Genomic DNA, 14,166 nt, shown 5'->3' with positions numbered 1-14,166 from the left:
CTAGTCCTGCAAGCTACAGCTCTTAAGACTGGCTCAATGTTGCACTTACTCATTATCTATTCATCACGGAAGCTCCTGTAACTCTTCACACACAGTCGAAATAAATCCAAGCTGGCTCTTGTTTCAAACTTTTTTCCCCCCTCATTTACGTGTGAGATTAAGACCAGTGTTCAAGAAGTCTGACAAAAAAAAAAAAGTTATTTTCAACTATGAAACAAACACAGTATCAAAAATTGTTGACAGCCCATACTTAGCTTTGGTGAAAGCCTGTTAGCCCTGATAAAATTAGAGGAAAATCAGAATGAGAACCAATACTAATGATAAAAGAATTGTATTATGAGAAATCCTACCTTTCTCCTCAGTGACTGCTTTAACAAAATTTAGAGAAATAGGGTTTGGCAAGTATACTTACAAAACAAAACAAGATCAAGTTGAGAAGCCGTCGATGTATTCAGTCTTATTTTGCTTTGCAATTAGTTTAATAGCTTTAAAGTAGAAAACACCCTGTACAATAAAGGACTTCTAATTTTTGGTAAAATGTCAGTGTGCCTGCTTGTAATGCAAAAACTGGAACATTAACTATTCCTAAAAATGTACAGCTCTGTTAAAAAGCAGTCATCTTCACCAAAAAGTAACATATACCCACAACTCCATAAACGGAGGGAATCTCAAATTAAGTTTGGGAATTTGAACTCAGGATTTATATGATCAAGAGGACTACAGTAGGCACCAACAGGTGTGGAAAAAAACCCCAACATTACACATCGGCCTTGCTTTTTCATGCTCCTACGAGTCACTGCCTTGCAGCCATTTATTTGTGTTTTCCTTTAAATCTTTAAAAATAACAAAAACCTCAGGATTCAATGCCTGTCAAAGTAGCAGAACTGGTTCACCTTAGAAGTACTAGACCCTGGAAAACTGCTCCGTCAGAAATTTCCCTTGGTCTTTCTGATGCCCGTGGCAGAAGATGTAGAGTGGCTGAACTTGCTCCTTTGCTACCGGTGTGGGTTATATTCCTTCTATTCATCTTATTTGGCAAAAAACATTCCAGGGATCACCAGTTGTTAAGCTGTTGAATTGCACATACTTCGGACTTTACTCCATTGAGTTAGCAGCCAACGTAAATCAGAAAAACCTGTTTGTTTTCCCACTGCGCTCTACCCGAGTGCCAAAAGAGATCAAGACCATGGGGGGAGCAGAGGACTGGGCAGTGGTGGCAGAGAGAACAAAAATTAAATGGAAGGTCTGCATAGCAATGGGTTCACGTACGTACTAAAAATATCAAAATGCGTTGGATCCAGGCAAGAATGCTAGCTTCTATTCGTTTGTTCTTCTGAAGTTTGTAAAAGTAATAGTTTCTTTTTCCGATATTCTTCATTCTCTTGCTCTGCTTCCTCATCTATGGATTTTCTTATACATGCTTTTAGTTCTTCAATTCCTTCTCCGGTGTATGTAGATATAGGAATTATATCCTTGAATTGAAGTGTATTTGCAGGAATCATTTCTTCCTCCAGTAAGTGTAAGAAGTCTGAAAAATCATATTGAAAGAGTCAGTACAACGCCCAAATAGTGTACAAAGCCCATAAAATCACATTAAATTTAGAAAAGAAACTTGAATAAATTACAGTAATGAACATAACTGCAATTAATATAGAAGTATTATTTGCCTAATCAATCTCTAAAAAAATAGCTAAAGTCTCAGAAGACAAGACTAACACAGCAGTTATACCATACTTATGCTCTCATAAGAAGACTCTATACCCTTCCTTTAAGATGAGTACAAAGAAATCCCGAGTTGTAGAACATGGAAGACGGATGGTTTTAAGCCTTCCTGGTTTTTATGCACTCCAGGAAATAGGAAGAAATTCACCCCAACGTAACAGCAAAATTGAAGTAAACCTACGTAGGCCTGTCCAGAATTTCCATGTGTTCTGGTGAAAGTCACATGATAAATTGTACATACACCAATGTCTGCAAGGGGACCCTCAACAGACATTACTGTTATCCAAGACACCGAGACTGGAAATTTACACTCCCAGATCATATTTGGGAAAGATCTTCTAGGATATCTCTATTTAATTAAAATATCTCCCCAAGAGTGAAGCCAGCACTACAGATGCATATAAACAGAGCTTTAAATGCAGGAAGTTGCTTTAAAACATATGTTCAAGCAATACATTTAATAGCTGACTTCACTTCAGTTTCAAACAACTCCTTGCCAATGCAGTTACCCCTGATGAAATCTTATTACTACTTTTGTCAAAGGTAAGTGTTGAAAATTAATTTACCTTGAGGATTCTGCAGTTGTTTCGTAAGTTCATTCAAGTTATCCTTTGCACAAGGCAAATCCATTTTATTAATGGCAAGAAGTGCAGGCTTTGTTACAAGTTCCTCTTTGTACAGCTCTAGCTCCTTAAAAGACAAGTAAATTTGCCTTAAGTATTTGCAGTTTAGAAGTGCCACTTCAATTTTACGCCTCTTCTCTCATTTGTTTAATTGCCTAAATAGTCTTTCATGCTGAGGCAGCTGTGAGATTTACTCAGGTGCTCAAGGCTGATGCACTGAAGCAGTCTGACAGAAGAAAATAACGTTTAGTGAGTGATTCAGTGATTTTTTTACTCAGACACAGATATTTCGGGTAAACAGGCTGGCAGATTCTGAAACAGCCTCCTATAAAAAGAATGACAGTTTTGGTTTTGTTTTTCTGATATCCACAAACACAAAATCAATTTCAGAAAAAGTTCAGATCTATAAACGTGTAAGCAAATTCTTTGGAAAGTTTTCTCATTCTTAAGCATTTTAAGAAATAAAATCACAACTGTGAATCAGCTAAAAATAAACAGCAATAGCTGAAATTCAGAAGATGCATCATCTTAAGTCGTAATGCTAGAGAAAGAACAGCTGCTAAACTTGAAATTACATAAAATGTATTATTTGAATCAGAAGCAATGGTAACAGACGGAAACACTGAATGCCTACAAAGTTGGGGCCTTATGTCTCATCTCCATTAGGTTATGCAGTAAGGCCATCAAGGCAGGGATTTAACTATACCCATGTCTTTCTACTTCCTAAAATGCTACCAGACTGGGCAGCTGAAAATTATGTGCCTTTTCAGTTTTGCTTGACTGTAGGAAATATCCTATATGTTGCACAGATTAACGAAGAACAGTTGTGCCCAATGTAAAATACAGCCGTTTCACCTGGATAGTTAAAAGTAAAGATGTCATCATGTCAGAGAATCCTAAGCTTGTTAACTGGCCGTATATTATAAATTTAGAAGACATACTAACATTCAAAAGTTCTTAATCAAAACTGAGCCTCTTTCTTGGCTCAACACATAACTACAACTACTAGGAAGATGAGAACTTACCTTTGTTAGAAGCAATATAGTTTCAAAGGCTGTTCTGAACTCAGTCTTAAGAGACAGCCGAAACCCAGAAATATCAACCTGAAAAAGTTACACAAAACCAAGCTTTGTGGTATTAAATTATGTTACAGTATCAAGGTACTCTCCAACTATTTTGCGGTAAACTGACCATGTACATGCCCTTGTTCCTGGGCAAGCAACAGAGGGCAACTACACACCAAAGTAACAACACAGACACTGGAAGCACAGACTGGTTGGTTCTGATAGTGTTTCTCAAAGGTCTGATTTTTACACCTCTTTTCTAAAGGGATTTTACAGAAAAAAAAGAGACAAAAAATTATGCTTGGAACACTTCACTACTCTAAAGTAACTGACAAGTTTTAATGATAAATTCTATTTAAGGATTAAATTTATCATCAGTCCTTTGAGCATTTCATTCTGAAAACAGTATTACAGCTATATTTATCACAAAACATGCAAATTACAAATGATTTCCTAAATTCCAACTACACTGCAATTAAAACACATTTTATTTACTGCACTGCCTTTGATTTCAGTAAGCTGTACATTCTGTTTAACTTACAACTAAGAGAAGCTGTTTGGTTCTTTCTACATGTTTGAGAAATTTGTGGCCCCTCCCTTTGTTTGCATGTGCACCTTCAATCAGTCCTGGGAGATCAGCTACCGAAATCTAGGAAAACAAAAGTTTCAAACAAAAGATTTCCAACAAGCAAAAAACAGTGATTTTAAACTATCAACACCTATTATCATTTTATATAAACAAAAGAACTCAGACTAAGTAATGTCAGGAATATCTATTTTGAGACTCTTTTTACAACTATGTGTGTTTCTTGGAATTGTGCAGGGGATTGGTTCTCTGGCAGCGTGCATTGGCTGTTTCAATGCATTTACAATCTATCATCAGAAGCAGATTTAAACAAAATGCTGCTATTACACAGACATTGTGCTCCTCGTGCTCCCCTGTCTATTTATTTATAGCTGCCTGCAAAGTAGAAAACAGAAGGTAGCAACACCTTGGCAGAGATCTTGCACAATTTACCTATTACCTGAGAATAAAACAGACCCTGAAAGGTAAGAAGATTAGGCTATTACGTTTGTATAGAATCCAAATTGTCACTGGAAAAGAAAATAAAGCCTGTTCCTTGTGGCTACAGAGCATCATTATTCCAAACACAAACCCACTTAACATTGTTCCCCTGAGCATCAGAAGCTCCAAGAATTTGTCTTCTGCTCTTCCACTGAAGTAGAATTTTGATTAGTACATCAGCTTCCAACCAGAGACCAGCAAAGACTGCCACAACAGAAACGGATCTTGTCATTTTCTCTGCTGGTTGGGCGGGTTGTACACAGTTGTAAAGGAGAGCTGAGACCCAGAAAGAGCAGAATACTAAAAACGCCAAACATCTACTCAGTAACTCATAAAAAGCTAAGACAGATGGTGAAGCAAAGAAGAGCAAAAGTAGGGTCTCCAAATCTGTCTAACCCATTTAAACAGCAACTGGATTCAATTAAGCGATGCCCAATGCCAATACACAGTAAAATTTTCAGTGGGCTACCTTCCTGCAGAAGGGGGCTTTCTGCTATGAGTGAGTTACGCTCCTGCTCATGTGTCACACTAACTTTTAACCATTATGCATTTCCTAAATATTTGAAGCCTTGCTTCAGAATTTTCTATCTACAGAGACATGAGATGTAACTGGGTGAACCACAGACTCTTAACCAGAAACAGAGAGAGAATCACTGAAACAGGGAGAGAATATCCAGAGAGTTAGAACTGAAACATCCACTTCCTGGTGTGGTGTGTTTGAGTGCTGTAGTACCATCATCACCACTTTTTTTTCCCCAACTTTATTTCTCTTTCAAAGAATATTTTTTACAGAGCTCATAAAGAAACTCATATTCTCTCAAAACAGCATTTGGTTCAGATATTCGGGTAGAAAATGTAAATGGTTCTGCTAGCTTCCATGATCTGGTACTAAGACCTGAACCCAGAATCATACTCTGATCCTGTACTTGTGTGTCTTTTCTTTTGCAAGAAGCAATGACAGACAGCACCAAGTAACTCACATGTATTTTCTTGTTTATAATGTACTAAGATAAAATAAGCAAATTGTTACGTATTTTCTAAAAAACATCAATGTTCTGTAGAGGGGAAAAAAAAAAAAAGATACAAGCCAGTCTCCCTTGAGTGATACAGGACAGTCACCCCAAATATTGCTCTTACATGCTTATGTTGTTTTGTTCTCAGCAGTTCCAATACTGAGAGCTGAAGTACTTCCTCTTACTCACAGACATTCCCAGTGAATACAATCACTAGTTCCTTTGATTTTAGAAAAGAGATATTTTGTCCATACAGTTCCCACAGAGCACCCAACACTGTAGTATAAAAACCATGAACTGCAGAAACAGCTGACAACAATACGGGTCATTGGCTATGACGTGAAACAGACTGCAGAAAAGAAAGCCAGGAGTGCAAGTAGTTCTCCTGTTGAAGAAAGATACACCACTAAGAGCAAGAGGTCCTGATTCATGGCAGGCAGTTTTTTTAAAAAGGCTATAAACAATCCTGTTATTTGCAGCAAGAGCTTTCTAGGATAAGTTACCCTAAACCAGCAAATGAAATGAATATACAAAAAAATTTCCCTTAGTCATGTGCATGTCTACAGGGAACCTGACAAACTAGACTTACTGCCTTTAATACACAGTTTTGTTAAAGGTTGTTACATGAAGGTTTCAAGCATCAGCTACTGAATCCCCCTAAGATTATTGCTCCTGAAAGTGAAAAGAGGAGTTTTCTGTTTTTTCACATCTGAGCGGTATGCTTTTCTGGTTAACTCATCTGAAACCCTTTTATGCATTTGCCTTTTATCTTGGAAGTGCATGGACCATGCGTTTAAAAAGAAAACAAAAGCACATCAAAGAAGATTCCAGCTTGAGGAATCAAAACGTTTGCTGTAACCTTACTACTAGATTCTGGACCCGAAGTTCATGTAAGAGTCTCATTTAGCGTTGGTTTTCCCCCTCAGTGGATACTGTAGAAAGGATTCCAGGCACCACACAATTATCTGACAAGTTTACCTGAAGAAGCTGAGTGGAATTTGGTTCACAAAAATTAAGGTGGTAGGGCAGTAGCTCTGGAAGAACTCAGTACTCTGGAGTACCTCACCTCCCAGGTAGTGTGCTATCCTGGCTGTTCAGGCAATTGCTATCACTTCATTTATTTTAGCTTTTTATAAAAAAAAAAAAAAACCAAAAAACAAACCAAACCACAAAACCCAAACCAAACCACAAAAGGAAGTTAGAGCAGCCAACCTAGAAAGCCAGAACAGTAAGTTATGGTAACTGAGTTATATTCACTAAATTCCCTGTCATTCTGCAGCTATCTGAAATCTTTCACTGTTTAAACTCTGTTCTGAAAATGAACTGCTTCATTCCAGAGCTCTCTGTACAGCCAACTTGTAGAAAATTTGCCTCTTCTAAATAAAAATAACAGGTCAGTCTTTGAAAAAATGATTTTTTTAAAGTCCTAAACTTAACAAGAGTATACTAGGACACAAGCAATCTCAATTCCATACATAAGCTCACAGCTCTAAGATTATAAAGCAAGATTAGAATCACAGAAAGAAGACAAGGGAAAATGAGAAGCCATTTATTAAAGTGACTTGAAATCACTTGGCTATAAAGCTCTCTTATTAATTCATAAAAATAGTACTTTCTCCACAACTCTCCTTAAGTCCATGGAATTGCATTTTATATGTATATATTATAGATAGACATATGAAAAAATTTACAAGTTTCCTTTTTCTTTCTCAAATTATGTTAAGCAACATAAATAATCATTATATACAACTTTAATGAACAACTAGAATGAACTTTCATACCAACCTGCTTATAATCTGCATACATGATCTTTCCTAGTTCAGGCTGTATTGTTGTAACTATGACACAGGAAAAAGAGAAGGGGAAGAAAACCAAACTTTTAACATTTTAAAAAATGTTAATGTTACAAGACATTTAAATGTTGCAGGACTTTCTCACTTCACATTTAAATGAAACAACCGTTCAGTAGCAGAAAAAAAATAAGGCAAATGAGATGTTAAGAATGACTCAAAAAAGGAATACAGAAAAAGCAAAACAAGACAGAATAAAACTAGATCACTAAAAAGCCAGCGGTTCACCAAATCTTGGCACCATCTGCAGTTCTGTTCCCATCATCCAAAAAGGGAACAAGGGAACTAGAGAAGTCTCAGAGACAAAAATGGTTATCCAGACTACAGAATTGCTTCCAAATAGGGAAAAATAATGAAAGGCAACTGAAGAAAAATATAAAGAGGTTGTAGAAAATCAGGAGTGGTGCAAGAAGGTCAGTAGGAATTATCAGTACTTATATTCTTGCTTTTTAATTAAAGAATGATCAGACAACTGATTCTAATTGACTGACAGAAAAATAAAATTTTTCTGTCCATTTTTCAGTGGACAGATTCAAAACCAAAATCTCACTGTTGAAAGAACAGTTGTTAGCTCTATTTCCAAAGCATATGAGATGTTTATGCAAAGGGACTTGGTGCATACTCAGTAGACTGAGGATATTACACACCATGGAGAGTCTGCAATAAAATGGGCTGAGGCTAAAATAAACATCAAATAGATCCTGCATCAACAGGCTGAAGTACTATGAGGGTGTACACATGAAAGGCACTGGACAATGAAACAGCAAGTGTCTCTGAAGTACTTCTTATAATTAAAAATCTGTGTAACTTCAGCAGACAACATGGTTATCCCCTATCCTCTATAATAAACCTGCAAACCAAGTCAGCGAAAAGACTTTTTGCTCTCATTAAATATTATTGCTCTAAAAATAAGAGTATGAACTTACATGCATAACTTGCAATCTCAGGCTTGGCATGAGAAATCTTGCTTAACAAGGATGATTTTCCCGCATTTGGAAACCTAGAAGGAAAGTCAGAATTTAGATATTGAATAAACACATGTGATTCCTGTATATTTTATTACCAAATACACTATATTACCTTAGTCAAACTCAATGCTATCAACTAATTTTTGCAGACTCATTTACTCAGACTTTTTTTTTTTTAAAAAAACCCAACAAAACCCAGATGATCATGGGTTTTTTTAATCATATCTGAATAATTGCTCTAAATCTAGCAATGCTTCCCAAGGATGGAGGCAGGAGAGGTATGTAAATATATGTGTGATAGATGTAAGGGAAATCTTTCAAAGTCACTTGGGTGGAAATACAGCATAAGCATCCAGGTCTACTTGAATTCAGCCTTCATGTGCTATAGCTAATTTTGTGAATTACGTTTACATTCTAAACACCTGTCATGCAAATGCATCTTATCAGTTGGATTTACGGTCTTTTGGGACACAAATCATGGTTAACAAAACCGCCTACAATTAAAGTACTGATGATATCTATGCTACAGTTTAGCTAATGTAGCAAAGTATATAGAGACTCTGTAAGCACATATATAAGGGGCGGAGAGGGGAAGGGTGAGAGAGAGAGGCTTTGTGTATATAGACATGCACAGACTGTGCATGTTTTTAAGGCAATAAAGTTGTATGAGGGATCCTGAAATCAGGACTAACCTGCTTTTTACCAAGTAAATCACAAAGAATACCAGTGAAGCCCCACGAGCTGGTCTGTGCAGACCTGACTGTTGCAACCTTTACTCTTTACAAGGGATAGCTCTGTCTGCGTACTGCAACAAAAATGCTCCTTAAGGGACATGGTAGCTTCTACAAAAGCTTCTTCACAGAATACATCTACCCATTGAAATGGAAACCTACATTAAAACTGAAATTATAACACGTGCTTATTTTAAAGATTAATCTGAGCTGTAAAAGGCGCAATAGCCTTGATCCATGTCAAACTTGAAGCTAATGCTGACATCAAAGGATAGACTATAGTTCTTATTCACAGCACCTGTTCCGTACAGAAGACCACACAAGACTTGTGTTCCAGCCAAATTCACTGACAGTTATTCAGTACAACGTTTCAGCACAACAGTGATCAAAGAAAACTGTGTCTACAGGCAACTGAACATTGGTCACAAGATACAAAGGCTTGCGTCACGCAGAAAACCACGCACACTCTGCTTGAATACATGTGGAATCATGACCTGTTAATGGGGACAACTAATAAGAACATAAGTGAATGAAAACAAGACTAGTATGACATCAAGAGACTTATTAAAGGGGTTGTATACAGGGCTTTCTTGAAAGAGACATAATGACTCTTGATACAACAGGAAAACTATTGAGGGTAGTTTTAATGCGCTCTGATGTTGATAGGTGCCTCACAGACATTCTGGAAGGTTACTCTGGTCATCTCCTCAAAGGGATATTTTATTTTTACTGATGTACAATATGCTCTTTGAAGTTTAAATTGCAACCTACACAACACATCACAACCTGTACCCAAACCTGATGGGCCTTTCTCAAGTCTATATGCTTTTTACCCGATCTAATAGCAAACCACTTGCAAATCTACTGAAGAAAAAACAACAAACACAAAGAGATCAAAGTACAGTCACAAACTATCAGAGGCTGATTCATACTCTCAACAAGAAAACAATATGCTCCTCTAATTAATTGATGATTCTCTTAATCCATTTTAAAGGTAAACTGTCAGATAAAATACAAGCCAAAATGCAAGATTAAAGAAGCACCAGTGTCATAAAACTGTATTTCCATACACTCTAAAACAAGAAAAATTCTCTATTGTGTAATTACTGAAGACCACTTGAAAATTATGTAACTTTAGATAAATCTGATATTAACAGAATTATTTCTAATAAGCAAAAAAAAAAAGTAGGTAGAAAACCATGCTGTCTTCAAGTTTCTATTCTTTAATGATATATATTAATTAGACTATTTCCACCTCAAACCCCTCATCATTTTACATTTTCTATGGTTTTGCTTAATAAGGACCACAGGGCGGGTGAAGGTAGTAGATGCTGAGTAGATCAATACTTCTACAACTGTAGTTTGTTGAAAGCCTTCTCCAAATAAAAATACATTTATCTGCATTGTTATAAGGCAGCAACATTGAAACGCAAGTCCCACTGTTCCTGTTTGTAATTACTTCCTTGCAACGTTCCAAGCTGTTTATACGGAAGAGCTGGTCCTTCATCCAAAGGGCATAACCAATACATTCCAAATTTTAAAATTAATTTTAATAGGTTTAAACTCTGAGTTTTGCAAACTGCAAGTAATTTAAGTGGCAATGCAAATGTACAGCAACGCTCATCCTCCAAGCTCTGAAATTTCTTTGAAATCTCATTTGAAATTTACTACTTCATTTTCTAATGTCAGTTCTCAAACTACAGTACTTACCCAACTAAGCCAACATCTGCTATAAGTTTCAAATCAAGACGCACAATTCGCCTCTGGCCTTTACAAGGCACGAAGTTTGTGGCCAAAGAGCCTCCAAGACCTCCGCGAGCTGCTAGGAATCGCTCTCCTGCTGCATTAAGCTCTCCTGAAAATAAATTTACTAGTGAAAAAGCACAATCACTGCAGTAGTTCAAATCTATCTTCAATGAAGAGAGAGTTTTCTGTACGATTTCTTGCAAGAGCTGTGCAATTAGGGTCATAGTATTTTTGTTTCTTTGGAAACAAATGAGAGCAATCACACCCCAGTATTCCCTTCTGTCATACAGTCAGTTGCTTCAAGAACAATGCCAAGCACAGACAGGCAAAGTACGGCCAAAGGGTTAGTTCTGAAGCCTCCAATACTTGAATTCAAGAATGCAGGGAAAAATCTGCATTGACAGAGATGTGGCTACAGCAAATTCTTCAGATGTTCCACATTTTTTCATTAAGATGCAAGCTATAGTATCTCCCTTAGGGTTGGAATGTTATAATAATAATACTAAAAATTAATTACGCAACATTTGAGTATATAATTCAAGGATACTTTCAGACAGACGTGCCTACATCACGAACAGTTCTTGCCATACATCCAATTTTGTTAAACATCCAAATCAGAGTCATTTGTGTATTTAGTTTGAACTCTGAACAGTATGAGAAGAAAAACTCTGATCAATTGCAAGGGAACCATTGAGAGCTATTCCAAGAGCACTATATTGAAAGAGACCTCCCTGTTTACTACCAAGTAAAGTACCAAGTGGTACTTTAAAAGATTGAAAAACAGGTAAGTATTTCAGATAATCTGAAATGTTGACACTCAACAAGGATCTTTTTATCTTTTAAGCAATGTCATAACTCAGTAAAGTTATAGGGACACTTACCTGAGTGTAATTTACTTAAGTCATTCATGATTCTGTGGAGGATCAGTATGGCTTCCGGCCTTTAACATAGGTTCGCAAGGGCAATTTTTCTTCTGCTGCATATAGTGATACAAACTACTGCTACTTTCTGGAAGGGGTCCTTGCTTTTTCAACAACTTCTACAGTGTAATTTTTGTCCACACAAAGGAAAACACACACAAATTTTGGGAGATGTGTAACCTTAAAACATGCTAGTGTTAGAAGTCTACTAGATGCTATCAATAAATATGACAGTATCTACTAGATACATTAAAACAAAGCAAAAGTTCTTACCAATCTGCTTGCCATCATCACAAAGAACTGAAATTCCCAGAGGCACATGAACTTCACAGTCTTTTCCTTTTTGACCTTTTAGTGCTTTAACACTGGGAGAAATTAAACCAGGCTTTAGTAATTTTAGCTGACATTTTGCTCTCTGGAAAAGATGCATATTAACTACTTTCATCACACAGACTCCTACCTGCTGTTGGCTCCTGTTCCAGCTACAAATCGCTTCTGGGGATATCTGTCCCTTATGCTCTTTAAGGTAGTTCTTTCTCGGGCGACGAACCAGACATCGCCTCCTCTCCCTCCTTCCCCACCTAGACGAGGATAACCCATTCCACCAGTTCCTCCTCTCACATACAGCCGTAAATCGTCTATAAAGTTGCCATACTAAATAAAACAAGGAGTTTCATAGCAGTATTACATTCTGTTTATATTTCATTTTGCAGTCATTGGAAATAACGTGGCTAAAACTGCTTAGGAAGAACTGTGATGGCAATAATGAACCTTCAGAAAATAGACAGGTGACCCTCCGAGATATTCTTTTAGCAAAAGAAACGCCTGACGTTTCTGGCCCGGCAGCGGTACCTCGCGGCGCGCCCGCCCGGCCTGAAGAGCCCCGGGCACCGGGACGGGGCAGGTTCTGCCTCCGCTCCGGCCGCCAGCGCCCGCCGCGACATGCGGGGCACCGCGGCGGCGCCTCCCCGCGCCCCCGGCCCGGCTCCGCGGCCCCGGCCCGGCACGTACAGGCCTCCTGCGAGGAGGCCGCTCCACCGACACGGTGCCTGGGGAGCGCTGGCAAGCAAGCGCGGGGTCCCCAGCGGACCGCGGGTCAGCCCGGGGGACGGGAGCGGCCCGCCAGCCCACCCCGGGGAGGCCGCGGGGCCGGGAGCGGAGCCGCGGTTCACCGCCAGCCCTTGCCGCCGCCCGAGCCCTCCCTGCGTGGGGCTGCGAGCACGCATGGCCTCCCCCCACCGCTCCCCGCGCCGGGCGCACCGACCTGCCGCAGCAGCGAACCGCCGCGCCGCACCATGGCTGCAGCCGCCACCGCCGCCCGGGCCCGGCCTGCGGTGGGAGGGGCGGGGCGGGGCGAGGCAGGAACGGCGGACTCTGAGGCGCAGGGCGGGAGGGCGCAGGCCCCAGCGGGCTGCGTGGAGAGGACGGGGCAAGATGTCGGGCGGGGGCAGCGCCCAGGCCACGGGGGTCTGGTGGCCGGCCGGTGGAGCGCGGAGGCCACCGACCGACCACCCCAACTCCTATCTCGGCAGCAGCCGCCATGGCAGCCGCGGCGCGGCGGGAGCGTGTCCGGCGCAGGTGCGCATGCGCCGCACTTCCCGCATCGGCCGCGCAGGGCGGGGCGGCCCCTCGCCATCTTCCCGCCGTGGCTCGGGCTGGTCGTTCTGCGGGTTGGGTCAGCCCGGAGCGGTGAGGGCCGGGTGTGCTTTGCTGCAACCCGTCAGCCCCTCGCTCCGGTCTTCCCTGCCCCCCACAGCCCAGAGGCGCTCGGGCATTTCGGGCCGGGGTGTGGGCAGAGGCACCTGAGGGGAGAGCAAGGCCTCGGCTGCCCGAGCCGCGAGGGTTTTGGCAAGTTCCGCGGTCTCCAGCAGCGTGTTGTCCCTGGGAGCTGTATGCTGACTGGATACGGCACGTGCTGTTGGCCTTGCCCATGCAGTTGAACCCTTTAGTGTGTTGGCCCTGTTGTTAATGTGCTTTCCTTCAAGAAATTGAGACCTGACCTTTCAACAAGGCTAATTTTCAGGATAACGATGACCGTGTGGAAAGTACATGGCTTTAATAAGGCTTATAGTGCTTTGCATTTCTTAAATGGGCACAAGTGAGAAATTATTTTGTAAATCATGATATTAGTAAGGTCAGAAGGATAAAATTAGTGAAAAAATGCCCCCAAATTAGTTCTTTCACAAGTTTTTATTTTAGAGAAAAGTATTTTTCAGACAATATAAGCATATTTTTAGTGTTGTGGTTTTTGGAAAGCACAAATTCTCATGAAAAAGCAAATCACAGAATCATTGAATGGTTAGGGTTGGAAGGGACCTTAAAGATCATCTAGTTCCAACCCCCCTGACATGGGCAGGGAAACCCTCCACTACACCAGGTTGCCCAAAGCCTCATCCAATCTGGCCTTGAACACGTCCAGGGATGGGGCATTCACACAACTTCTCTGGGCAACCTGTTCCACTG

At 40.1% G+C, this 14,166-nt stretch overlaps 1 protein-coding gene across 2 annotated transcripts; it reads right to left on the bottom strand.

The window, feature by feature from the left end:
* Positions 1 to 455: 455 nt before the first annotated feature.
* On the bottom strand, positions 456 to 13,002 carry GTPBP10 (GTP binding protein 10). Of its 2 annotated transcripts, XM_086614631.1 has the most exons (10): positions 12,968 to 13,002; positions 12,164 to 12,357; positions 11,977 to 12,068; positions 10,748 to 10,892; positions 8,265 to 8,338; positions 7,274 to 7,326; positions 3,951 to 4,058; positions 3,371 to 3,448; positions 2,289 to 2,412; positions 456 to 1,528 (listed from the first exon to the last, which is right to left on the bottom strand). In XM_086614631.1, the coding sequence occupies exons 1-10, from the start codon at positions 12,998 to 13,000 to the stop codon at positions 1,311 to 1,313; spliced, it is 1,119 nt and encodes a 372-aa protein (XP_086470757.1). In that variant the 5' UTR covers positions 13,001 to 13,002; the 3' UTR covers positions 456 to 1,310. The 2 variants fall into 2 exon arrangements, with proteins under 2 accessions (XP_086470757.1, XP_086470758.1); XM_086614632.1 differs by lacking the exon at positions 3,951 to 4,058.
* Between the last annotated feature and the right edge of the window lie 1,164 nt (positions 13,003 to 14,166).

The sequence above is a fragment of the Tauraco erythrolophus genome, chromosome 7 (genome assembly GCF_009769465.1).
Source record: "Tauraco erythrolophus isolate bTauEry1 chromosome 7, bTauEry1.pri, whole genome shotgun sequence".
In the NCBI taxonomy this organism is placed as follows: domain Eukaryota; kingdom Metazoa; phylum Chordata; class Aves; order Musophagiformes; family Musophagidae; genus Tauraco; species Tauraco erythrolophus.
This window is presented reverse-complemented; position numbering and strand designations above follow the sequence as displayed.